General features: G+C 44.1%; 1 protein-coding gene across 4 annotated transcripts in view; it reads right to left on the bottom strand.

Annotated features, from left to right (window-relative positions):
- Positions 1–26219, bottom strand: part of COL27A1 (collagen type XXVII alpha 1 chain) — a 244751-nt gene that overhangs the window by 197965 nt on the left and 20567 nt on the right. For all 4 annotated transcript variants that reach the window (XM_027869712.1, XM_027869713.1, XM_027869714.1 and 1 more), the window contains exons 4-5: positions 17557–17610; positions 11027–11080 (exon numbers count right to left, since the gene is read on the bottom strand). In XM_027869712.1, the coding sequence (XP_027725513.1) occupies positions 11027–11080; positions 17557–17610 (108 nt within the window). The remainder of the gene's footprint in view (positions 1–11026; positions 11081–17556; positions 17611–26219) is intronic.

Here is a 26219-nt window from a genome sequence, read left to right as displayed (position 1 = left end):
TGGACACATATGTGTAGATAGATATCTATGTAGATAGCATGTGCATGTACCTGTATGTATATGCCTGTTTCGCCCTATAGAATGTAAGCTCTGTTTCTGTTTTTGTATCACCAGTGACTAGCTTGGTGCCTAGCATATAATGCTTGTTGATCGATTATCTTTAAATTATTTGCCAATTAACAAGATCTAGATTCTAAGAATTCAGATATTATGTTGTTGATTAATAGCACAGTGTCTGAGAAGCAGAGAAGCAATCTGTGTCTGAGCTTTAAGGGAAGACCTGTACCTTCCATAGATTGGCCCAACCTCTTTGAATAAGGAGTACAAACATAAGATCAAACAGCCCCACTCATTGGCCAAGTGTCCAAAAATAGGTGGATGTTCCAACAATACATTAAACACACAAGACAACAGGAAACATGGAAAGGCAGAACTAGATACCTCTTTAGAGGGATCAGGTAAGGGTCATTCCCTAATGACATCACTTTGGGCGTGCCTAGCTCATCTGAAGTGATCCTAGGGACATAGTATCCACAATCTCTTTGGAAACCCACCTATACCAAAATCAAGGGAAATTATGGGCAAAAGTAGGAACAAAGGGGGAATAGCACCTCCAGACCTCAAACTATACTATAAAGCAGTAGTATAAAAATCATTTGGTATTGGTTTAAAAATAGAGAGATCAATGGAACAGACTCGAGAAGGGAGAATAAGAAATAATGGAACTCAATAACTCAATATTTAATAATGCAGGAATCATAACTTACTTACAAAAGAACTCCCTATGTGATGAAAATTGCTAGTAAAACTGGAAAGCATTCTAGCAGAAATTAGGCTTAGACCAACACCTTACACCATATTACATAATACAGTCTGAATGGATACATGACCTAAATATTAAAGATCATACTATTAACAATTTAAAAATTAAAAAATGGAATCACTTGAACAGGTACAGGGGTTATCCTTGCTAAGAAGTGAGGCCACTTCATCACGTGAGACAAGGGTAAAGGAGGAGAGTGGCAATAGGCATCTGAGTGATAAGAGTAACACGAAATGGGAGCTCACAGAGAATGGCTTCAAAATGCATAAGAAATGATGAATGTGACAAATACAGAGAAGCATGTGAAGACCTCCATGAATTGATGCACAGTGAAGTAAGAAAACAAAAAAATAATACACACAGTGATTTTGTTGTTGTTCAGTCATGTCCAGTGGACTTGTCCAAGGAGTTTTCTTGGCAAAGATACTGGAATGGTTTTCCATTTCCTTTTCCAGTATGTCCCCATTTTACAGATGAGGAATTAAGACAAATAAGGGTTAAGTGACTTGCCCAGGGTCACACAGTTAGTAAGTGTCAAAAGTTGGATTTTAACTCAGGTCTTCCTAACTCTGAGCCCAGCACAGTCTATTCACTGTACCACCTAGCTGCCCCACAAAATGACTACAACAGTGCAAATGGAAAGAAGAACCACACTAAAAAAAATCAGAAGTGAATGTAACAAAATTATAAAGATCAAGCATGATTTGAAAGAAGACATGGGAAGACACTCCCATCCCTCCCCTTTGGAGAGGGTTGGAGGTCTACAAGTATTGCACGCTACATGTATTTTCAGACTTTTTCTATGCATTTTTAAGTTACGTCAATTTTTCCTCTTCTTTATTGTTTGTTTTAAAGACTATTTGTTACATAGGATAGCTCTCTGGGAGGTACAATTCTACCCTTTATTGCAGAGGTGGGGATGAGAAATGTGGAATAATCCATGGAATGTTAGACTCCTTTGATGCAAGCTACTTGAGGGAAGAGACGCCTGGCACATAGCAACTGCTTAATAAAAGCTTATTGACTGACTGACTGATGAAATGTTTTGTCCGCCCCCCGACCCCGTTTTTATTCTTTATCATAAAAGATGGCTCTCTGGGGAAGGAGGAAAGATACAATGAGAAACTCACATGATGTAAAAACAAAAGATGTCAATAAAAATTTATTTTTAAAAAAAGTCATGTCCAGCCTTCTCCGCTTCATCTCAAGCCAAGAGTATTACATTAGTTTCTCTTCCTTCTTCTGAGTTCAGCCATTCTAACTTCTCATCTTGACAGCACAGTAGATAGAATGTTAGACTCATTCAGATCTGACTTCAAATCTTACCTCAGATACTTACTTAGCTGTGTGACCCTGGGCAAGTCATATAACCTTTGTTAGCTTCATTTTTCTTATCTATAAAATGGAGACAATAATAATGCCTACCTCACAGAGCTATTATCTATAAAGTGCTTTATGAAGGTTAAAAAATGCTCTAGAAATGTTAGCTATCATTTATTCTTAGAAAATTAGAGAATGCCAGAGCTTGAAGGAATATCTAGTCTGATCTCTTCATGTTACAGATAAGGAAACTGAAGCCCAGAGATCAGAAGGGACTCGTCCAAGGTCACACAACTGGTTGATGGCAGAGCCAGGAAAAGAACCCAGGTGTCCTGACAGTTCCCTCTCCTCAGTCCTCCTTCCAGATGGCCTTTGTGTTTCTAGTAATGAGGTGCCCAGAAATGAACGCAGGATGCCAGATGTTCTTCCCAAAGTATCCTAAGGGAAGAAAAAGTATTTCTCCATCCTCCCCTCATACAAATTCTCTAGACCTACCACCCCTTCTCTCTCCCACTCTCCAACCTGACTCCCCATCACTCCCCTCTCTCCCTCTTCCAGAGCTACACCTTCCTTTGGATATATAGCTGGATCAGGTTACGGGCTCAGACCTCATTTCCCAGATCCTATTAACTCCCCAGCCTTTTACACTGATTCATTCCAGGTTACTTGTTTCTACTCAACCTTGGCATTTTGGATCCTTCTGCTCTGCAACCTTAAACTGCATTCCGCCTACCACCACCATCACCCCCCAAACTCGGCTCCTGTTGGCTGTTTCCACCCACGGTTCCAATGCCTTTTATGTCCACATCTCTGAGCTTGCCCCTGTGCTACTGGAGATTTATTAATGGCCAAAAAAGGATGCCAGATTTTCCCCACACACACATCCTCTCCCTGCCAGCTAAGGGAGGATTTTCTAGGCTACTAGGACACCTTAGTCCCAAGAGAGTATGTCAGGGTACCATACCAATGAGTGTTCCAAAGGCATATGCAGGGAAGAAAAAAGAGTAGGACATGGGGAAGGGAAAAAAGAACAAGCAAAGAGAAAGCACTGAAGACCACAGGGAGCACTGGAGAGAAGGCCCCCAGTCGTCTTGTGATAAGCACAGTGCGGTAGGAAAAGTATGAGGCTTAGCACCAGAAAACCCAAGTTTAAGGTGATCCCTTTCCATCACTTAATAGCCAAGTGAATTTGAACAAGTCATGTAGACTCTCCATGTCTAGGAAGAAGAATAAGAAGAATCCTGGCTCTATTATTTACTACCTATATGACCTAAGACAGATGATGTCATTTTAGAGGCAAAATAAGAGGGTTGGAGTATATGAGCTAGACCTTTCAGATCCAAAAGCTATGATTACTGTTACTAAAGAGTAATCATGTAGCATTTTAAGAACATGTAGATTTGTTCTCTTCCTCCAAGATACCTCCCCCAGGGGTCTCTTGAAATTCTATCATTAGAGATTCATTTCATCCTCTCATGTGAATGCATCTGAGGGAAGAAACATACTACATTGTCCTACCTGTCAGTAGGAGTATATTCCAAAGCTTTTCCTGACATAGGGCAAGAGACAAAAGAGCATGAAGGCTCTAGGTCCCACAGAGTAGAGAGAAGGGTACCACGGGAGAGGGACAGGCTGCAGGAGGGGGAGGTTGGAGGTACAAGAAATAACTGCTTTGCTGAGAGGGATCCTGGCCTCAGGAAGTGCTGAGCAACCACTGTGCCCAGCCTTGAACCAGGCCCTTTCCCTTTGAAACCTCTTTAAAAGGCCTCTGAGTCCAGAATCCCTTAAGGCCTGGTATTACCAAGAACTCTCTGCTACCACCAGGGTATGTGGCCACCACTAATGAACTTTGTGCATCCTCAGCATCATCAAAGAGAGCTCTGCCAGGTGCAGCCAAAGGGCCATTTGGTTGAAAGGCTCTTCCAGCTCTGAGGTAACAGGGCAGATCTCAGAAGGAATGCCACTTCCCGCGTCAAGCAGTAGAACCTTCTTGAGTCATAATTGTTCCTCTACCATCCCCTTCCTCCCCAAGCCTAGCCAATCCTCCCTCTCCCCCATCTTTTTCTCTAGCCCAGCCCTCCAGCCCTATTTTCTCCATTGCTTCCAGCTTCCTCCAGCAGGGAAACGTGTTCTTGGCGGCTGGCGGCATGGAACGCCACTGATTCATTACAGATGTATCAGGGCAAATTGTGAATGAAGGCCGGCAAAGGCTGCCAAATAGTAAGTGAAGTCATGCAACTATTCTCCCTACACACACAGCCCTTATCGGAGTCAAGGTTTTGCTCCGAGGGCATCCTCTTTCTGGATCCTCTAGGGAGGGTCTGCCCAGGTAACCAGAAGGCCCCATACCTACCCACCCCCAACTGTAACTCCCTCTCCACCAACACTGGGCATAACACCCTAATCTACCAAAGTCAAGACCAGAGATGTATCCAGGAACCCAGGGCTCTGGGGAGTAGTCTATTCTAAACCTCTGCCACCCAGTCCACTGCCCAATGCTAAAGTTTTCCATCTCCATTACTGACAGTGCCAAACCACAATTCCCAATGAAACATGGAAAATCACCCTCCTCCATTCTAGTATGGACGAGGAAATTGGGTTGCACTTTGGGAAACAGTCTAATGTTTTAGCCCTGGGAGTCAGCCATGGAGAAAGACAGCTCTTCCAGGGCCCTGTATTGGGATGTAGCAAAAAAACTCTCCAGGTCTGAAATCATTTTGTTTGCTAGGAGATCGGAAAAGCAGCAGCAATGCCAGGTAGTACTTTCCATGATCAGAAACTTGGGCCTGGGTCAACCCATCCTCATGCCAAGATGAAGGGACTCTTTGTGTGGGTTTGTCAAGCTGCCTGATGAACATCTCGCTCCAAACTGCTAAATTCAGCTCGAGAGTCAGTACAAAGAAGAAATATGGATTCTACAGTTCTCTGGTAACTCAAAAAGGGGATGAATGGGAAAGAAATATGATGCTTGAATACAGCCCCTGGAAGAAAAGAACTATGGATTTCTATAAACTCTAGGAAAGCAAAGGAGATATCTAGTCACAGAATGTCAGAGCCATAAAGAATCTCAGAATGGAAAGAGTTAGAGTTAAAGAAGAGATCTTAGACATCAATTAGTTCAACCCCTCCTTTATTTTTCAAAAGGGGAAACTGAGGCTTAGAATGGCCAAGTAATTTCATTTTTCTGTAAGCTTCTTGATGGCAGAGACCTTGTCTTATTTAACTCTGTATCTGTCATATCACCAAACACAACACTGTGCACACTGGAGGTGCTTAATGAATATCTGTTCTATTGTATTCCATCTTCTTGTGCTTTAGCAAAAGCTCTGCCCTCCTTTCCCAATCCAGGTCGAATAATCTGGATCCAAATCCATTTGGACAGTAGTCTTCCCACCTATTACTTCAAATGGCTTTAGTACAATCATTTGTACAAAAAAAAAAACAAAACAACATGGCATCCAGACTAAAATGACAATATTAACATGTAATGACCATGGAAGATCAGATCAGAACCAGATTACAAAATTCTCAAAGCAAATTCACATTAGATAGCTGATCCCCTAGGAACCTGGGTTTGAAATTGGCCATTTCCGCAAATGTCTAGAGGTTTCCAAAAGCTAATTGCCCCCCTCTGCCAAAAGAGTGGGGAACTGAGAGCTATACCTCTCATAGCTCCCCAGAACAATCAAGCCTATTTCTACAGTTCAGCCAAAACCTAGGGAGCGTCGACCGAATCTAGACTAAACTATCTGAGCTAAGAAGAGAACTGATCCCAACAACAATTCACATTTACACGGCGTCTTAGGGAATTACAAGGCACCATCCTTGCAACAGCCCTGTGAAAATGATACTGCAAACATTATTATCTTCCTTTTACAGATGAATAAACTGAGGCTCAGAAAGGTAAAATGATTGCATGGGATTGGAGTGAGGACTGGATTGGAGTACACCCAAGGGGAGCATGCATGGGGATGGGCTTGCAGGGAATTCAACCCCTTTTACATGACCTATTTAAAGTTGGAAGGAACCTTAGCAATAATCTAGTGTCTAGTTTAACTCTACCCCCAATATACACATCTATTTTACAGAAAAGGAAACCAAGGCCTCAGGGGGTAAAGTTACCTTGCCTTTGTTCATACCAGGCTTGAAATGTTAGTGCTCTAAATCTAAAACTAGGGTTCTTACCACTGCTGCCTGCCTAGTCATGCTTCCCCCATCAGAGTGAGAGCTTCCTGAAAAATGGGTCTATGTCTTTGCCATAGACTAGGTGCCCACCCCACCAAAAGGAGGGACCATATCTCTTCCATTAAAACTGTGGCTCCCCAAGGATGTGGCCACAGCTCCTCCTGGCGCATATAGTCACATGGCTGTGACTCCCCATCAAAATCCTAACTCCCTTCCTCGGCATGTCCTCTAAGCTCTTTGCCCCAAGCCCTAGCCTCCTGCTGGAAGGCTCCCACTAATCACGCCATAATGATGGATCATGGACATCTGCTGGGTGCCATCAGTACTAATGCTCACCCCAGGTGACTTCCCCAGAGCCAGACATGCCGCTGCAGCTAAATTCTACCAGGAGGTTTGGAACTACAGATTGTGGCCTGGAAGAAGAGGTGGCTTCCCCTCCAGCCATGCAGGGTTGGTTATACTCATCAGTACATCTGCTGAGCTTTTCCTCCTGATCCAGTATGGCTTAAACCCTCCTCCCCCAAGCTATAGGCCAGGAGCAGCTGGGGGAGCAAAGGGCAAATTGTCATGACTTCATGACTTGTTAGCCCTTAAGCCAGAATCTAAGCCCCTTAATCTGGAGTCAGGGTTTTAAAAAAAACACTGCATTTGGAGAAAAAAGACTTAGGTCTGAATCCCAGTTATACCACTAGCTAAGTTCAAATTCTGGCCCTGCTGGGGTGAATGCCCACCTGAGTGGGCCTTTGGGTCATATTTAACCTTTCTGAATTTCCCCATCTGTAAAAAGGCGAAAATGACATCTCTCTCTACCTCTCAGACAAGGTCATTATGAAGAATACATTAAGTAATGCCTATCTAGTGTTTTGTAAACTGTGAAGTGCTACATCAATGTGAGCTATGATTATTAAGGCTAAGTTCATCAGGAACGGGCTGAGCCCAGCAGGAGAACAACACAGCTCCTTTTGGCTTGAGACACGGCCCCAGTGGGAAAAACACCTCCTACGCTTTTGTTCCCAGAATCCGCACCTTTATCTATTAAAAATTATAAAGGACTGAAGTCTTCTTGCCCGGCAGTCCAAAGTACACAGGCACAGGGCTGTAAGCTGGGCCATTTGGAGTCACTTGCAGCTATTAGCAGCAATTCCCGAGTTGGTCCCCACCCACCCTTTTCCCCCGCCTCCCCCATCCCCCCAGCCAGCTACTTTCCAAAATTGATTACTAAGCGGCTGCCCAGCCCCAGTCTTGCCTTGGCTTCCCCCATCAGCCACATATGCTAGTAGGGTGAGGCAGAGTGGGTCTGCCAGTGTTGGTGAGGTTGTAGGTCAGGGGCCCAAGTAAGTGGCATCGTTGGACGATGAGAAGTGCACAGCTGGGTGGGGGAGGAGGAAGCGGGGGAGAAGGGTGTAGCAATTGGGGAATCTCTGGCTGTGGAAACAAGCCTTGGAGAGCAATAGCTGCAGGAAAGTCTTCAAGAAGAAAACTCTAGATTTACTAGCATAGTAGAGTAGGAAAAACACTGGCTCTCAAGTCAAAGGACCTGTGTTCAAATCCTGCTTGCAAGAACCTTAGGAAAGTCAATTTCCTCTTCCAGGCCCCCATTTTCTCATTTTTAATAGGAGGTGATAGGATCAAATGATCTCCAATGTTGCTTCAAGCTCCCAATCTTATGATGCTCCCACCAGGAGTAACACATATCATATCGTCCAGCCTCCCGCCTCTAAGCATCCCTTCCTGATAGATACCATGTTTATCTGTAAATACATATAAAACACACCTTTTCACTCTCCCAACCCCCCACCCCATGGCCTAGACTTAATATTCAGCCTTTGGAATGGAAGAATACAAGGTAGGGAGGGTACATGCTAAGCAAGGAGTGACATAAGGCAAAGGGAGTGCCAGCAGACCTGGAGGCTAGTGCCAGCTGCTCAATTTACTGGCGGACGAATCTCGGGTTAAGTTGCTTTCCCTTGCTGGATCTCAAATTCTTCTTCTTTAAATGAGAAAGATGGCTAGCGATGATTTCTCAAGGTCCCTTCCAGCTCTAATGGTCATTAAGTCTGTATGTTCCAAGGGTCTGTCATGATCCCTGGGACGGCCACCACGATAAGACCAGAGACCATCAGAAGTAAAAGGTACCTTTGAGGTCATCTAGTCTACTCCACATACTACAGATGAGGAAACTGAGGGGACTTGCCAAGGTAATAGAAGTAATAAGGAAGAGAGTTAAGATTTGAACTCAGGTTCTTTGATCCCAAATCCAATGTTCTTTTTCACACTGATTCTTGGGTGATATACCCATAGTCATTAGTTTAGACAGGATTTGAAACAGTTCTCTGCTTTCAAGTGCAGTGCCCTTTCCACTACGCTAAGCCAGACCCAGATACCACCAGAGGTGAAGACAAAACATTCTTTTTTCTTTCTACACATGGTGCAGTTTTATCTCATTCTAAAATGTGGCCAGGAAATTTGGATTCAAGAAAACACAAAAGCAAAAAAGCAGAGCTTGAAGCAAAAACTCCACGTGGTCACCTGCCCATCCAAAGAAGAGAGATCCCAGAAGCCCCTCTCTGCAGATCAGACAGGAAGAGAAGACCTCCAAGTGAGTCAGCATGGTCTTTCCCTTCCATCAGCAATCTGGAAGCAACACAGTCAAATGGACAAGGGAGGGGGGAGGAGGAAAGAAGAGAGAGGGAGACAGAGACAAAAAAATAAAGAAAAGGAGAAGGGAGAAAGAAAGGGGAGAAGGGAGAGAGGGAGAAGGAAGAAAGGAGAGCGGGAAGGAGGGGAAGAAGGAAAGAGAGGTGGAAGAAGAGAGAGAAGGGAGAGAGGGAGGAGAGAAGGAAAGAGGAGAGATGGAGACAGAAAAATAAAGAAAAGGAGAAAGAGAGGGGGGAGGGAAGGAAGGAGAGACGGAGGGAGGGAGGGGGAGAGAGAGAGAGAGAGAGAGAGAGAGAGAGAGAGAGAGAGAGAGAGAGAGCAAGTGCACACTCTGGCCCCTGACATTCAGCTCATAACTCTGGGTGTCTGTGTCTGTGAGCATTCCTATGCTTTTCTCACTCAAAGGACCAGAAATGACTAGTTTTACCCTCCAAACATGATCTGGAAAGCAGTGATGAGGCAACACTGGGTCACACCAGGATGTAATATTCACTGGGAGAACCTTCCCTGTGCATTTCCGATTCAAAACAGATGCCCCAGCTCAGAGAAGCTGATTTCTTTTCAAGCTGGAGGGGGCATCAGTCCAGTTCCCAAGGTGGCAATACCACTTCAAACCTCCCTGGATGCTGCAAAGAGTCCACTCCCCAAACTAAACTATCTTTCTCCTCTAGCTCCTAGAAAATGCCCAGCTGCCACTAGCTGCCATCCCTACCCGGACCCCAGTCATAACAGATGGTACCAAATATGTTGTATGGCACAGAGGGCATCAGATATCTGCTTCAAAAGGCAACACTACCTCAGAGCAGGAGTTGATAGGAGTTGGCTAGCCAGTTCTAGCTGACGCAATCAACTAGAATGTTGGACCCCGTCCAGATGGAAGCCCCTATCCAGAGGCAGCCAAGAAAGCTGCTGGTAACAGCAGACCTCTCACTGGGGGCTGCGGATTCAGGTCACTGAGCCCTCCCCCATTAGACTGTGAGCTCTTTGGGAGCAGAGACTGTCTTTTACCCTTCATTTTATCCCCAGTGCTTTGCATAGTACTTGGCACATAGTAAGTGCTTAATAAAGTTTATTGGCTGATTCCAAAGTTCAGACTATCATTGGTACACCAACCTCTTAGGGACTGTCACACTACTGACAAGGGACAGCATGTTGCCCCAGAGAGAGGTCATTTTAACCAAGACAAGCCTGACATACTATACAGGGCATGAGACTTGATGTCAGGAAGTCAGGAAGACTCAGGTTTGGATCCTACATTAGCTGTGTAAGCCAGGACCTGATGGTCTTCAAAGTCCCATCTAAATCCATGACCCTGAGATGAAACTTACTTCCAAAACAAAGGGCCAGTTTTCCCATAGCCTAACCCCAGTGTCCCAGCTCCTGACCTCCAGGTTGTCACCTTAGACCAGGGGTTCTTAATCTTGTTTGTGTCATGAACCTCTCTGGCAGTCTGGTGAAGCCTGGAGACCCCTTCTCAGAATACTGCTTTTAAATGCATAAAATATAAAATAAAAATATAAAATATAATACATGTTATGGAATGCATAAAATATAATAGAAATTACAAAGAAAACCAATTATATTAAAATACAGTTTAAATATACACACACTATATATAATACACACACACACACATATATATATTTTTTTGAAGTTCACAGACCCAAGTTAAGAACTCCTACTACCCTCTGCCCTGGACATACAGTATATAGCCTGCAACTCAAATGTAGTTCACCTAACCCAGCCAGTGGTGCCACCCACCTGAGATTTTTTAACAAAAACAAAAATTTTCATCTAATTAATTTGCTAGCACATATGACACACGTGAACTAATAGACCTAAATCATCTGTCGGTCACTAGGGGTCATGCTGACAGATTTGGACCAACTGTAAAAGATTCCTGCAGCCTTCACAAAATAAACTTTGGATTGTGTGGTCCAGTGCTGGCAAAGCCTAGATGCCCTGGCCTAGATGGACTCTTTCCATTCCCTCCACCTTGATGAAGGCAATAATTAAACCTACCTGGCAACAAATACCTACCTTTGCACCAGGAGGGCCAGGAGGACCAGGGTTGCCATGAGGCCCAGGGGGACCCTGAACAGGAAAGGAAAAAAGAAAAAAGTTAGAGGAAAGCGTATCCTGTCTGATCTACCCATGGTGGTACTCAGTGGCTTCCACTAACACCAAGTCAAGGGTATCTGTGATACAGTGGCTCAGGATTCAGAAGGCCTGGGTTCAATTTCTGACTTGGCTGCTTACTACCTGTGTCACCCTGGGCATTCATCCTTCCTGGGCCTTGTTCTCCTCATCTATAAAATGAGGGGATTATACTAGTTGTTCATAACCTGGCCTCCTAATAATTCCTACCTTTCCAGTCTTCTTCCACCCCATTCCCTTCCACATAGTGTACAATATAGTGTGGTCTTTGCACAAGACACTTTATCTTCCCACTCTGGGAATTTCCCCTGGCTGTCCCCCATGCCTGGAACTCCCTCCCTCCTCATCTCCACCTCCTGGCTTCCTTCAAGCCTCAGTCAAAGGCCCAGCTTCCAAAAGAAGCCTTTCCCAGTCCTCCTTAATTTTGGTGCCTTCCCTCTGAGACGACTCCCAATTTACCCTGTGTATATTCAGTGTGTACATAGTTGTTTACATGTTATTTTCCCCATCAGAGGGTGAGCTACTCAAGAGCAGGAACCGTTTTTTTACCTTATCTTGGATCCCCAGGGCTTCACACAGGGCCCGGCTCATGGTTGACCCTTCGAGTTTGTCTGTGAGGCCCCGTCAAGGTCTAGATGTATAACCCTGTCCTCTCAGGAGCAGAGTTATAAGAGATCAACAATTACTCATTCTTGGCCCCTTCCTCTGCAGAGGGCATGGCTCAACTTGAACTTTCCTCAAGTCTAGCTCTTCCCACTGCCCATGACAGCAGGTGTAATCTAGAAGGCCCAGCTCTCAAATTCAAATCCCTAATCAAAAGTGCCTCTTCAATCTTTCTTGAAGAGATTAGCTACATACAAGGGCATATGGGAGTGGCTATCTCTCCATTCTCACTACCACCAACTTCCTGCACACCCTCATAGCCTCATGCCTATCTTGATGCAACAGTAGCATACAGCCCTGACTCCTCAATCTAACATTCAAAATCCTTCATAGACTGGTTCCACCTTACTTTGCCAGGACAGACCTTTCTCTGTTGACTCTCTTCTGCCCTTCACAGCACATCTTTGCTCATGTACTCCCACCCCCCGTTCCAAACTTGAAATGCCTTGACCAAACTCTTCCAATGCAGATCCTATTCATTCCCCAAGGTCAAATTCAAGTCTCACCTCCTCTAAGAAGGACTTACAGACTGTTAGAACTAGGAGGAAACTTGGAGATGATGTGGGAAGGGACAAGGTAAATCTTTTCTTCTGAGATCTGCCTGTTTCCCTCACTTCCATAACATTTTTTCCTGCAGTACAGGATAAGGACAGAGGACACGTTATTGCCCTCAGACGTTGAAGTCTCTGACTGCTCCAGTCCACTTGGATCTTTTTATTTTCTGACCTTCTACTACATTGCCTATACTACATAGTTTGGCCCTTAATGATTTAGCCTTGTGTCTCCAACAGGATTGGTGGTAGCTCAAATGCTAGACCTGAAGTCAGGAAGATCTGGGTTGAACTTCCACTTCAGAGATTTACTGGTTGTGACCTTGGGCAGGTTATCTAACTTCTCTCGGCTTCAGTTTTACTCATCTGTAACATGGGAACAATAGTATCTATAGCACTTTCCTCACAGGGTGATTTTGAGGATCAAATGAAATAATCAATGGGATATGCTTTGCAAACTTTAAAACACTATATAAATGTCAGCAATTATTCCAAGGCAAGGAAAATGTTTTCTATTTCTTTGTATCACCCGTGTCACAAAGAATGTGAGCCCAGGAGGTGCTCAATAAAACTGGATGGAGGGACTGAATGACTGAAATTCATTTGTTGGTTTACACCAGCCTAAAGGGATCTAAATCTTTCTGATACATTTCCACACCCTTTTGAAATGGTTAGATCTTGCTTCAGGCCACTTTCTCCACAAAGGTCCCTATGCATATGAGGCTTCCAGGCCTGTAGTATAAACAGAGCCCTAACAACCTGGATCCTTGCCCTATGGTCTGGATAATTACTACCATCTGCCCAAAGTCCATGTTCAGGTCCTCTATTAGACGTACCACTGAGGAATCATCACAACAGACCATCACAGAAAAACATTCTGGAAGGAACCTCAATAGGTCACTTAGTCCATTCCCCTGCCTCTAGCAAGACTGCCTTCATCTCTGGTTGCTGACATCTCAACAAACTGAGCAGGGTCTGAACTTGTCTTCTCCTTGGTCCACTCGAGCTAGCTCCTCAGCTGGAGTGTGTCACATTCAGCCAGGTTTCCCCTTCCATGTCTCCTGATCTGAACTAAGCTCATGCTTGACCTATAACTGATTCTGTGGTCTGATTTTTCCCCTGTCTGTGCTTGACTAGGAAGGGCACTCCTATGTTGGAAGGGCACTCAGTCATGGACATGATATAACCCTATAAGATCCACTTCCTCCCCTAGGCCTGGGGAGATAGCATAGTATGATGGAAAGAGTTGTTGGCTGTGGAGTAATAGGACCTGAGTTCAAATCCCAGTTCTGCTCCTAACTACTTTTATGATTTTAGCTAAGCCATTTAACTTCTCTGCACTCAGCGTACTCATCTGTAAAATGAGGGAGTTAGACTAGGTGACATTCATGTCCCTTCCAATACTAAATCTACGGTGTTGTGACCCTAAAGTTTCCCTTAAAATAATCAGTTTTCAATGCCAGAAATAACAACAACAACAATAAATGTAATGGGGGCAGGGGGCATGATTTTGTTTTCCCCTAATTCACTTACTTATAACAGAAATAACGAGTTGTTGACACGTAAACGAAGTGCAAAAAAATGTCTACACCCTATTATCCTTTTATGAGGTATGAAGGAAATTTCCCTGATGGAATTAAAAGGGTAGCTTTTTAATGACTGTTTGAAGATTGGCCAAAACCCTGCCAGCCTGCCAGCCTTAGAAGCAGTCTAGTTGGGGCCAGGAGCAACTACATGGAGTATGGCTCCTAAAAATACCAAAGGCATACAAAAAAAGGTATACCAAAAAAGGTATACCAAAAGGCAGCAGGGAAGGAGATTTTCTCTCCTTCTCCTCATTAGCCATGGCATATCTCAATGGAGTTACTCAATCAGTAGGAGATACCACATTCACCAAGGAGCAGAGACACATACTCTCCAAACAGACATAGAAACAGAGAGGCAATTGAGGCATTAAGGGCAGGGAAGTTTTGTGACATATAACAAAAGAGAGTTGACTATGGGTTCAAAGGATAACTATAGCCCTAGAGTTAAGATATGGAAAGGAGCAGAACCAGGGACCCAGCTGAAAGACCTTCCCAGCAAAGATTCTGTGCAGGGCAGGCTGAGGGCTGGTGTTTGAGAAGGCATTATGGGACCCTGTAGTACTGTAGGTGTAAGCCACTGTATATATTTGTGGGAGAGTGTGTCCCACTTTATGGATGCGTGAAGGGGAATGTTTTGTAGCCACTGTTCAGACTATACATTTTAGTATATGCCTTTGCTTTGAGCTAATTGTGTCAACTGGCTGACTTTCAAAGGTAAGCTCACTAGTGGGGGCTCATGAAATACAGTTTTGGAGTTTGGACCCACAAAATAACCTCAGAATTGAAGATAGTAGCAATCATTCTAACATAGGTCCCAACCTATAAATCTGTGAGTAGTGGGTTGTGAAGGTAACCCAGAGAAGGCATTATATAAATAACTCAGGTAATGCTTTAAAGTTTTAAAAATGCATACAACTCTAAGAGATAGATATTACAAGAATTATCTCCATTCTTCTTTGGCCTGGCCTTGGTATAAAATACTCCTTCTACCACTACATGTTGGTAACTCATCTATAATTTATAGTTTTTGAGAAATGCTTAGAGTATAAAAGAGTTAAGCCCATGATCACACAACCAGAATATGTCAGAGGCAAGATCTGAACCCAGGTCTTCCTGACTCTAAGTCCAGCCTTCTGTCCTCTACCTCTAGTCTTCATTTTACATATGGGAAAATTTAGGCCCAAAGAGATAAACACTAATATCTAACATTTATGTAGCGTTTTAAGGTTTTCAAAGTATTTTACATATGATAATAACAATAATAACTAATATTTATATAGTCCTTTAAAGTTTGTGAAGCACTTTACACATATGATCACATTTGATCTTCACAATAACCCTGGGAGATAGGTGCTATTATTATCCTCATCTTACAGAGGAAGAAATGGAGGCTAAGAAAGTTTAAGTAACTTTCCCAGGGTTAGAAAGCTAAGACATGATTTGAACTCAGGTCTCCCTGACTTCAACTACAATACTCTATTGACTGCATTACCTAGCTACCTATTACGTTATTTGATAAGATGACTTATCCAGGCTTATAAAGGTATTGTCATCCAGGATTCAAACTCAGGTCTCCTGCTTTGACCACTGATGGCCCTTCCAATTATTGAGAGTTTGTGATTCTGACTCCTGGTTCTCTAGTCTTTCACTACATCATGTTCCTCCTCAGGACTTTTATCTAGTTAACCCAGTGGACTGAAGCCCAACCATATAGGACCAATTCATTCTGGGGAACCAATGTATTCCGGGGAAAAGACAGCTGGTGGGAGAGCAGTGTTCAGGGATGATACAGGAAGAGCTCTGACAGACAAACCCCCTGAACATATACCCCACACCCACAAATACCACCAAGCCTGCATAGAGTCAAGTGGGAGCAGCTACTGCCAGGACCACCCTTTCTTGGTTCTAGACCAGGGACTGCCCCAAGGAATAGTTTTCTATTTTTTCCCCCAAAAATGGCTTCTACATTTACAGCTGTTTAAGGCTAGAGGCTTTTTCCTGTTTCTCCCAGCCTCCTGATTCCACTCTGGCCTCTGCCTCACTGAGAAATGAACAAAATATTTGAAAAGGGGCCAAACAAACTGTTTCCATAAATGCTTCAGCTTAAAAAGCAGAGTGGGGGAAGGGACAAGGGATTCCCCCATCCACCCACTCAGTCCACCCTGGTCTATGGAATGGCTGAATTCTGGAGGGAGGGAAGAATGGGGAGAAAAAACTCTCCAGCATGTGAAACAAGGTGACCTAGAGCAGGGGTCCTCTTTTGGCTGTCTAGTGAAGTCTATGCACCCCCATCACAGATAAATGTTTTTAAATTTATAAAATAAAATACATAAGATTAGAAAGGAAATCAGTTATGTTGAAATAAAAATTTGATTTTTTTCCCATTCAAGTTCATAGATCCCCTGAAATCTATATATAAGAGTCTATGGACTCTAGAAAGAAAGAAAAAGAAAAAAGGAAAGGGAAGTGAAGGGAAGAGAGAAAGGAAACAGCAAGAAAGAGACAAAGGAAGAAAGAAAAGAAAGAGAAGAGAGAGAGAAAGGAAGGAAGGAAAGAAGGAAGGAAGAAAGGATGGGCACGAGGCTAGAAGACAAGAAGAGAGGCCTATGTTCTAGCTCCAGTTTTGCCATGAATTGCTTAAGTGATCTCAGGCAAGTTACTAAGCTTTATTGTGACTTCAGTTTCTAAACCTGTAAAATGTATAGGGTTGAGTTAAAGCTCTTTGCCAGTTCTAACATTCTACAGTTCTAAGAATCCATAGGTTTTCCACTGAGCTGGTCAAAAGCAATGGTTAGAGGGCTGGATCTGGAGTCAGGAAAACCTGAGTTCAATTCTGGCCTCAGATAACTTCCTAGCTGTGTGACTCTGGATAAGTCTAAATCTCTGTTTGCCACATTTCCTCATCTGTAAAACGGGGAAAATAATAGGGCTTACCTCCCAGGGTTGTTGTTGTATATCAAACGAGAAAGAGCTATGCAAATGCTAGTTATTACTATTATTTTTATTATTCCATTACACAAGTCTGCCCATTTTTAGCCCCTTGGCCCTATCCCAGAACAAGAGAGAACAGCTCCCACCCCATAAGCAAATGACCGATCTCCTCCCGCAAGAGTCCCACATTGGCCCCCTAACCTTTCCCATCTTGCAAGCTGAAGCCTGGCCCAGAGCTGCTCTGCTGACAGCAGCTTGGGGAGCTGGATGCACCGAGAACAAATGGAAAACGGAAACATCACTTCAGCCAGAGTGGATTCCACCGACCGACTTCCCAGAGAGCAGGGGGCCGGGTCTGGAGGGAACTGTGGGTTTATGTAATTGTCTCACCAGGAACACTGGCGAGCTATGAGCTAAAAATAAGCGCCATCCCACTCCGTCTTCCAGGGCTTCGGTCAACGGCCTGGGGCAGTTGCTTGGCCCAGGAAGGAACATTTCGGGGGCATTGCTGTCGAGTTGCATTATGGGCATTCTGCTTTATGTGACCAGTAGTTGGACCAGAGGTTTCTTCTCCAGGGGAATCTCTGGTTGGAACCTGCCAGGAAACTCGGGGGCATCATCAGGTCACCAAGATTTATCATCACATTATCAATGGCAACAGCTCAAAGAGACAACCACTTACCCGGGGTCCTCTTCTGCCTGATATTCCAGGCAACCCAGGCAAGCCGGGGGGGCCCTAGAGAGATAGAGAGAGAAGCAAGTATTAGATACTGCCAAGGGACAGACAACATCACAGACAGAGAATGGCAGACCTGGTAGGAACCTTAAAACACACAATGTTAAAACACAGAACATTAGGGCTGGAAGGAACCTCAGTATATAGAATGTTAGACCAACATCAGAGATGGAAGAGCACTGAGGTCATGTAGTCTACCCACCACATTTTATAGATGAGAGGGTTCCATCTTGAGTAGTGGTTCTCAGATCCTTTTGGCTCACCACAAGCTAGTAAGTCAATCAGTAAGCATTTATTAAGCACCTACTATGTGCCAGGCAATGTGCTAAGTGCTGGGGATGCAAAAAGAGGCGAAAGACAGACCAGCACTCAAGGAGCTCACAATCTAAAGGGGGAGACAATAAGCAAATAAATATATGCAAACAAGCTATATGCAAGATAAATAGGAAGCAACTATAACGCTATTATTCTTTGCCATGAAGGATTTCCACACAGCACAGCAAGGCCAGAGATCACCTGTGCACATGTGATTGGAAGAAGTGATCAGAGAGAATTTGGGGCACACCAGCACGTCACTTCACACCCTTTTAGAGCCCCAGGTTCTCAAAGGGGCTTCTTTGCGCTATTCTAGCTATGCTACAGACAAAAACCAATACCACCTGACAGTAAGCGGGGCACCCAGCATCACACATTGAGTTGATGACAGATGCTAAAATAATCACAGAGTCATAAGAACATAAAGAACCAGAAGGAACCTTAGCAACAACATAGTCCTACCCCTCATTTAATGATCATCATTTTATAGGTTGTCATCATTCCCCCACTCTACCCCCTTATATTTTAAAACACATGCATGGTTCTGTTTTAGTGTTCTAAATCACCCCCATAAAATACGCAGGCCAGGGACCATTCTCTCCATGGAACAGATTAGTAAATGAAGACTGAAAAAAGAAGCTATTCACCAGATCACATAATGAGTTGGCGGCAGACCTAGAATTAGAGCCTAGGTCTCCTGACTCCCAAATCAGGGCTCTTCTCACCCTACCATGCTGCTCCTGCTATGTTTCCAGTCTACTGCCCTACTAGCCAAGCACAGACAGATAGACAGACAGCTAGATAAACACAGACAGACAACAGATAGACAGACAGATAGACACCGACAGACAAGAGATAGATAGATAGATGGACAGCTAGATAAACATAGACGACAGACAGACACAGACAAACAACAGATAGGTAGATGGACAGACAGCTAGATAAACACAGACAGAAAGACAGACAGCTAGAAAGACACAGATAGATAACAGATACAGATAAATAGACAGAGAAACCAGACAGATAGATAGAGAGATATAGACAAATAACAGATAGACAGACAGCTAAATAGATATAGAAAGATGGACAGCCAAACACAGCTAAACAGACATAGAGACAGATAAATTTGTACCTATCTTTATCTCTGTCTCTATTTTGTTCTGTCTATATCTAAATCTCTATTTATATCTATTTCATTTTTACCCTAGTTGCTGATGTGTTATTTTCCCCATTAGATTGTAGGCTCCTCAAGGGCAAAAACTCTCTCTTACCTTTCTTTGCATCCCCATTGCTTAGCACAATTCCTGGCATAATAAGCACCTCATAAATGTTTATTGACTGACTGACTGACAATTGTGCCAGCTGTCGGTACAGGCAATAACACTAGAGGAGCCTGGAGGACAAGCCTTTGAACCAATGACCCACCGTAGAAGTTTAGAACCCAACCAGCCCCAGGCATGGCAGCTGGAAGAAGGCATCTGAAAGAGGCTGTAAGCCAAAGTTCCTGTTGTCCCCCTCCTAGATCTCTACTGTGCTCCCCTTCATCTTCTCCATTTGAGTTTCTCCCTCTGTGCCCTCCCAACGGAATTCTCCCCTGCTGGCATCTTTGATCTCTCCCACCCCTGCATTCAGTCTTATTGAAAGGTTTTCTTCCTTCTCCACCATCTCCTTGGCACTCAATGTTCCATGCGTACCCTCTCCTCTTTCCCCCATATGTAAACCAGGCTTTTCAAAGGGCCAAAGCCTCAGAGACAATAACCCAGCCTGTCCCCTGATCCCCTATCTACTCTCCAGGCCTGTAACCAGGGGAACGAGAGACCCATTCAGAGTATAAGAGAAGAAAATTCAGCTTATGCCATCCCCAAGATGTTCTCGAAGATCTTTTTTCGTTCTACCATGTCATATAGCCTAACATTCTATGTGCTGAAGTCTCTACCAGCCTGGCTGTTGTCAGGTTCTGTGTTCTAGTATTCTATGTTCCAGAAAGCAATTTGGTCTAACGGAAAAGACACTAGAGTTAGGATCAGAGGACCAGGGTTCAATGTCTGTCTCTGCTACTGTCTATCTGAGTGACCTTGGGTAAGTCCCTTCACATCTGTAAAACCCTTATCCATAAAACCAGCGGGGTGGACGAGAGCCTCTCAAAGATCCCTCATGGCTCTAGATCAGATGATTCTAAGGCCCCTTTCAGTTCTAACAGTCTACATTCCAATATTCTGTGGCAACTTATTGCTGCAAGGAGAGGCTAGGATTTCACACACCCAGTGACGGGAGGAATTAAAGCAGGCAGTAACAAAGGCCTGCCAAGCCCACTACCCAGAACCCAAGACCCTGACTGTCTTTATTTCATCAAAGCATGTCTAAAAACTTGGCAGAGAAGCACAGGGAGCCATCCCTGTTTGAATAGGAATGACAGTAACAAGAGAGGGAGTGTTGCCTAGTGGATAGAACACTAGTCCCGGAGCCAGGAACACCTGGGCCCAAGGCTGTATGACCCAGGGGAAGTCGTTTAATCTCCCAGTGACCTAGACAACTCTCTATGGTCAAATATTTGAAGGTGCTGAGCAGTATGACCAGGAGTTTTATCAGCTGGGCTCCCTAGACAATGAAATCACAGGACCAGTCCCCGTCTCCTATCCCTAATAAAAATAACCCCTTAAATGTGTGGGGTGACTTAGACTTTTTAAAATTTTCCCAAAGCTTCCATATTAACCATCTTATTTAATTCTGACATCAGCCTTGTGACACAGAGAAAAGGAGTCTTTTTCCCATGTGACAAATGGGGAAATCAAGGCCCAAAGAGAGGAAGAGATTTTCCTAAAGTCACAAAGCGAACAAGCAGGATCCTGTCTCCAAGTTCAGTACTCTTTTCCCTGCACCATGATTTCCTCTTGTCAACAGGATTTGGTCTTTTAGGGGCTTTTTAAAGAGACTTTTGTTTTTGAATAACCTGTGTGGGATACTTGATCAGCCCCATACCACAGGTTTCTAGTTCGAAGTAGAAAAAGTATGAGAATTCCTACATGATTTGGCTGATAATTAATTCCCATTTCTCACCCTTGGGAATTTTGGTTAAGAGAACAATGTGTTCTCTCATGAAAGGGTAAATTTTTAAAAAGGACTTAGCCAACACTCCCCTCACCAGCCCTCCCTATATCCGCCACTTGAGACATGTAAGATAGAGAAATTAAGGTTGCATGGTCTCTTAGACAGATGTCTGGACTGGGAGGCAAAAGAACTAAGATGCAGTCCAGTCTTTGCCACTAATTCACAGTATGACCTTGGGTAAGTCCTCTATTTTCCTACTTTTCACTTGGGAAGGATAATCCCTGCCTCTCACATCTGGAAATGGAAGGCCTGACTTTCTTTCCCGGACTCCTCTCCTTTAATTATGACTTCCAGCTACAAAGGACTTTGGCACAGGCTTTCCCTGAAGCAAATGTGCTTGTATTCTGGGGCCAGTCCAGCTCACTGGCCAACCTTCTTCCCGTGGGTGTATTTCTAAGGAAGCTGACGTATGACTACACAGATTTACAAATGCTCCGTTGCTGGGTTGCTCTTGGTCACGTCTAGGCTGGAAGGTGGAGAGAGCAGAATCACCTTGGGGGACATCAACCCACTGCTTCGGGGTTTACACTCCCACTGTACTCAGAACTGGAAGAAAAGTCCAAGGAGCAAAGGATGGAACACCAAAGAAACACAACTAATTGAGGGTAAGGAAGGAACTGGAAGCTAGGCAATATAGTTCTCAGTGACTATGTCAGTTTCCTTTCCCAACTCTTTCTCTCTGACATGTCTTTCCAATACCCTTGCAATGTGGGAGAGGAAAAAAACTATCATTCCCATTTCAGAGATGAAAACAATGAGACTTGCTCATGGTAACAGAGTCAGGGACAGAGTCGGCCCTGAAACCCAGCTCATGAAAAGTCCCCTATGTCTATGACAACACTCAGGTACTAAGGACAAGCATCTCCTTCATATCTCCAACACTAAAACTTCCTCAGCTGAAGAAAAGAGCAAACTTTTCACTAACCAGGGCAGAAAGGCCCTGGATGGGAGACTGACCTCATACCCAACATCTGCCCAGAGCAGACACATTAAGTGCCAGAGTAGTTACTCAAGTGAGAGTCACCATCCCCAATTCAGTCCAGATATGTGCTCATCGGATGATATTGGGGCAAAAATGAATTCCTTCAAGTGCTGACCTGATTCAGCATCTGTGTTCTCCCAACCCCCTCTCCCATTGAAACGCTGTAGAGATCTGTGGGAACCTTGGGAGGGGTCTGAGCCTCTGAGCTGTCCCCGCATGGTGGCTCAGCCTGAGCGTTTCAAGTTTTCAGTGCTTACTTTGTTAGCAAGGACAGGAGCTAGTGGGCTGGGTTCCCTTTCTTCCCCTCTCCTGCCACCCCTCCTTCCCAACCAATCTGAGACCCTGCCTGTTCTCAGAGCAGTGGAAAAAAATCGGCCATCTCTTTCCAGGGAACCAAGCCTGAGTTGGGGTGGCTTTCCTGATGATTCACAAGGAAAGGGTGGGATTTTCCACCTCAAGCAAACAACGAGCCCTCTGAGGCCAGCACACAGCACAACTGCTCTGTTCATAGAAGAAACTGGGAGGGGAGCATGGGGGCTAAAGACCCCTGGAAGGGGAAATGAAGAAGGTCAAGCTTCTTTCTCACACTAGCCCTGTGGTGCAAATTGTGGGGGAAGTCCCTCATTCATGGCAGGGATAGATGATCTCGTTCCCTGGGATCTCCTTGATGTCTAGGGTCACCTAGAAAGATCCTATCCCTCTCCCCCCAATATCGCTGATGGCTAATGAACTGTTTAGTTCTCACAGAACACAGTACAATCATCCAGCCAACAGTAAGTGGCCTGGTTGCCTGAGCTTACTTAACTGGCAGGGCAAGCCTTTATGATATCAGGCCTTGAGGTAGAGGGGAAGCCAATGGAACTTAGGAATGAGAGTTCAGGAGACCTGAATTCTAGCCCCAGCTCTGATACTAAGTGGCTACGTGATTTAGGGTGAGTCACTTCACTTCCACAGATGAAAACATTTCCATCTATAAAAATCACGCCCATTTTTCCATTCCTTTTCTGCTACACTAAAGATTAGCCCTGGTTTGCAAAGACAAGCAAAAGTCTCTACAGAAAAATGAAAATAATTGTGATGTTTGCATGTGGCTAAAAGGGGCAGGTGCACAGGGACTTTTGCCTAACTTTATCCTGAATGAACCGTCTCCTAGCTGGAAGTCACAGGCTGTTAGAGCCGGAAGAGACCAGAGGTATAACTGCATATAATACTTCAAGCACCAGACATTTATTCTCACATTTAATCACCTAGTCCAGCTATTTTATAGATGAGGAAAATGAGGTTCAGTTAGAAGCTACTTACTCAAGTTCCTAGAGATGGGGGCAGAGCCAGCATGAGAGCTCAGGTCCCCCGACTCTAAGTTCAGGTATCTACCCATAATACTGTAATGGCTCTCTGTTTTGAAGGATGCCGAGATAGGCAGAACTGGAGATTTAGTGGGGTAGAGGAGGAACTCCATAGAAGTCGGTGTAGGTTCAAAAAGGGGTACTGCACCCATTGAGCTAGGCAGCCCAGGAAGTTGGACAGGTCTAGTCTCCCACCAAGTCCCAAAAGTGTTTCTCTGAGCTGTGATAATAACCTCCGAGAAACCTAATGGCTGGAGGCCCAATTCTAACAGCAAGATGGAGTGGAAAGTATTTGCTACTGAGAGGAGTAGGTGCTGAGTAGTGTGACAAGAAGGAAAGCAGATTCTAAACACGAAAACTGGCCTGGGGCCAGGGTAGCCTCAACATTATCCTCCTTTGAAGACTTCAGAGACAATAGGGTAGAATGAAGAATGTGCTTTCCTGAATTTGGGAAGGCTAGGTTCTTGTTGTAGCTCTACCCATTAATGGACAGCTCTATCACATTAGGCTCAGTGTTTAGAGCACTGGGTCTGAAGTTTAGAAGCCCTAAGTTCAAACCAGGCCTCAGATATTTACCAGTTGTGTGACCCTGGCCAAGTCACTTAACCTGTCTGCCTCAGTTTCTTCAATGGTAAAATGGGAATAATAATAGTACCTTCCTCCCAGGGTTGTTGTAAGGATTAAACAAGATAATATTTATAATGGGCTTAGCACAATGCTTGGTACATAATGGGCATACAATACAATACAACAGGCACTTAATAAATGCTTATTTCCTTCCTTCTTTTTCTGAGCCTCAGTTTCTCCATCTTTAAAATGAGGAAGCTGGATTGAAAAAAGGTCTCTTCAACTTCTAAAATTCTGTGGAAAGAATAGTTTGGGAGCCTTACCTTAAACCCCCTTGAATGACTGTGGGCAAAGCCCTTAACCTTGCTGGCTATGTTTCCCACTACCACCTACCCCATTCTCCAACTTCCACCCCATAAAATAGGGACAACTTTCCAGTCCTTCCAATGGAGTTGCAATATCTCTGGATTTGGAGTCAGGAGGGGTGCAAACCTGGCTCTAACACTAACTAGCTGTGAGCCCTTACACAAGATCCTTCAACTCTCTGGGTCTCAGGTTCCTTACCTACAAAACAACCAGATCTCTAAGATCCTTGACAATTTTAAATGCTGTGATCTTCTGACTAGCCCCACTGAGCAGCTGTGAAATAGAAGAAAGGACTTGAAGCTTAGAGAGACCAGTGGTGTCAGAGAAAGTCATGAAAACCAGGCCCTCTAATGCCTGTGGTCAGTCTTACATAGCTCATGGGGCTCCATGTGACTACGTCCTTTCCTCAGGAACATGGATCATGCCCTCGCTGTGTGTTAGCTGGTGCTGTTTTAATGGAGAAAATGGATTTCAGAAAACAGGGCCTTGGGGAACATTTACATAATTGAAAAGTAATGTAAATTATTTCCATAAGATTTATAATATGGTTACAATAAAAAATAGTGCTTTGGTCCCTTTAGAGACAGGCTGTATAAATATTATTACTAATGATTATCAAAAATAATTAAATGTGTTTTTAAAATCAAGAAATTCCAAGTACTAGCCACTGTCCACTCAGCAGGAAACAGGGACTTCAAATAGAGGGGCTGGCTCAGAGCTTGAGAGCCTGGGCAGGGGATGAAAGAGCCTGGGGGTTGGTACATTTCGAGGCAGGGGAGAAGCAGCAGCTGTGGCCTTGGTCCCCTGGAAACTAGGTCTGGTGGCCCAGCCTACTGATGAGTCAGTCCATCAGCCCTAGGGAAGTCATTCTACCCTGATCAATGTTCCCATCCAAGTCAGGAGGCTTAAAGGTGAACATGAGTTCTTGGTGATCTACAATGCTTCAAATGTTCCAGCCCCCTGCTCCTCTGCTCATTCAAACCCAAACTATTCAAGTCTGAAACTTCTCACAGATGAGGCCCAGAAAGGGAAAGTGATTTGTCTAAGATCACACAGCTTGTAAGTGGGAGAACCAGAATTCAAACTCAGATCTTGTTCCTCCAAGACCAGTGCTCTTTCCACTACACCACATGTTTATAGAAATGAAAATCTCCCTGGGGCATCGATCTCCCCTCAGGGAGTGGATCCACTGTCTAGTCTCTAGAGTTTTCATAATCTTTTTTTTTATTTTTAACATGTGTTTTTAAAACTTTGGGTTATAAATTTTCTCCCTTCCTCCCTTCCCACCCACCCTCATTGAAAAGGCATGCATCTCGATACAAGTTATAGATGCGTAGTCATGCAAAACACTTCTTGTCTGTTTCATGTGAGGTATTTTACCTCCTTCTAGTTCTCCCTTTCTCTTTCTCCCAGTATAGAGTTCCCATAATCTAAAGTGGTTTTTCCCAACCACTGGCCCACAGATCATCTCTGTCTATGGGGACTTTCTCCTGGTCTAACAAATTTGATGATAATGATGATAACATTTATAAAGTACTTTAAGGTCTACAAAGCACTTTGCATATATTATCTCACTTGATCATCACAACAACTTTAAGATGTAGATACTATTATTATCCTCATTTTACAGATAAGGAAACTGAGGCAAACAAAGGTTAAGTGACTTGCCCAAGGTCACATAGCTAGTAAGTGTCTGGGGTAGAATTCAAATTCAGGTCTCCCTGACTCTAAGTCCAGCACTTTAGCCATCCAGCTCTCTTTACTACCAAAGGTCTTTACATCTTAAACCCTATAAAAATTTTTAAGGTAGCTCTTCATTCTTATTTTCTTCTCTCCATCCTGTTGCTACCACCTAAATCTCTTGCTCCTCCCTAAATTCTGCTCCCTACCTTCTGATTGCTGAGGGTGTGATGGACAGAGGAGTC

Source organism: Vombatus ursinus, unplaced genomic scaffold (genome assembly GCF_900497805.2).
Source record: "Vombatus ursinus unplaced genomic scaffold, bare-nosed wombat genome assembly UNPS02014793.1, whole genome shotgun sequence".
Taxonomy (NCBI): domain Eukaryota; kingdom Metazoa; phylum Chordata; class Mammalia; order Diprotodontia; family Vombatidae; genus Vombatus; species Vombatus ursinus.
Note: the sequence above shows the minus strand (reverse complement) of the source record. Positions and strands in the feature narration are given on the sequence as shown.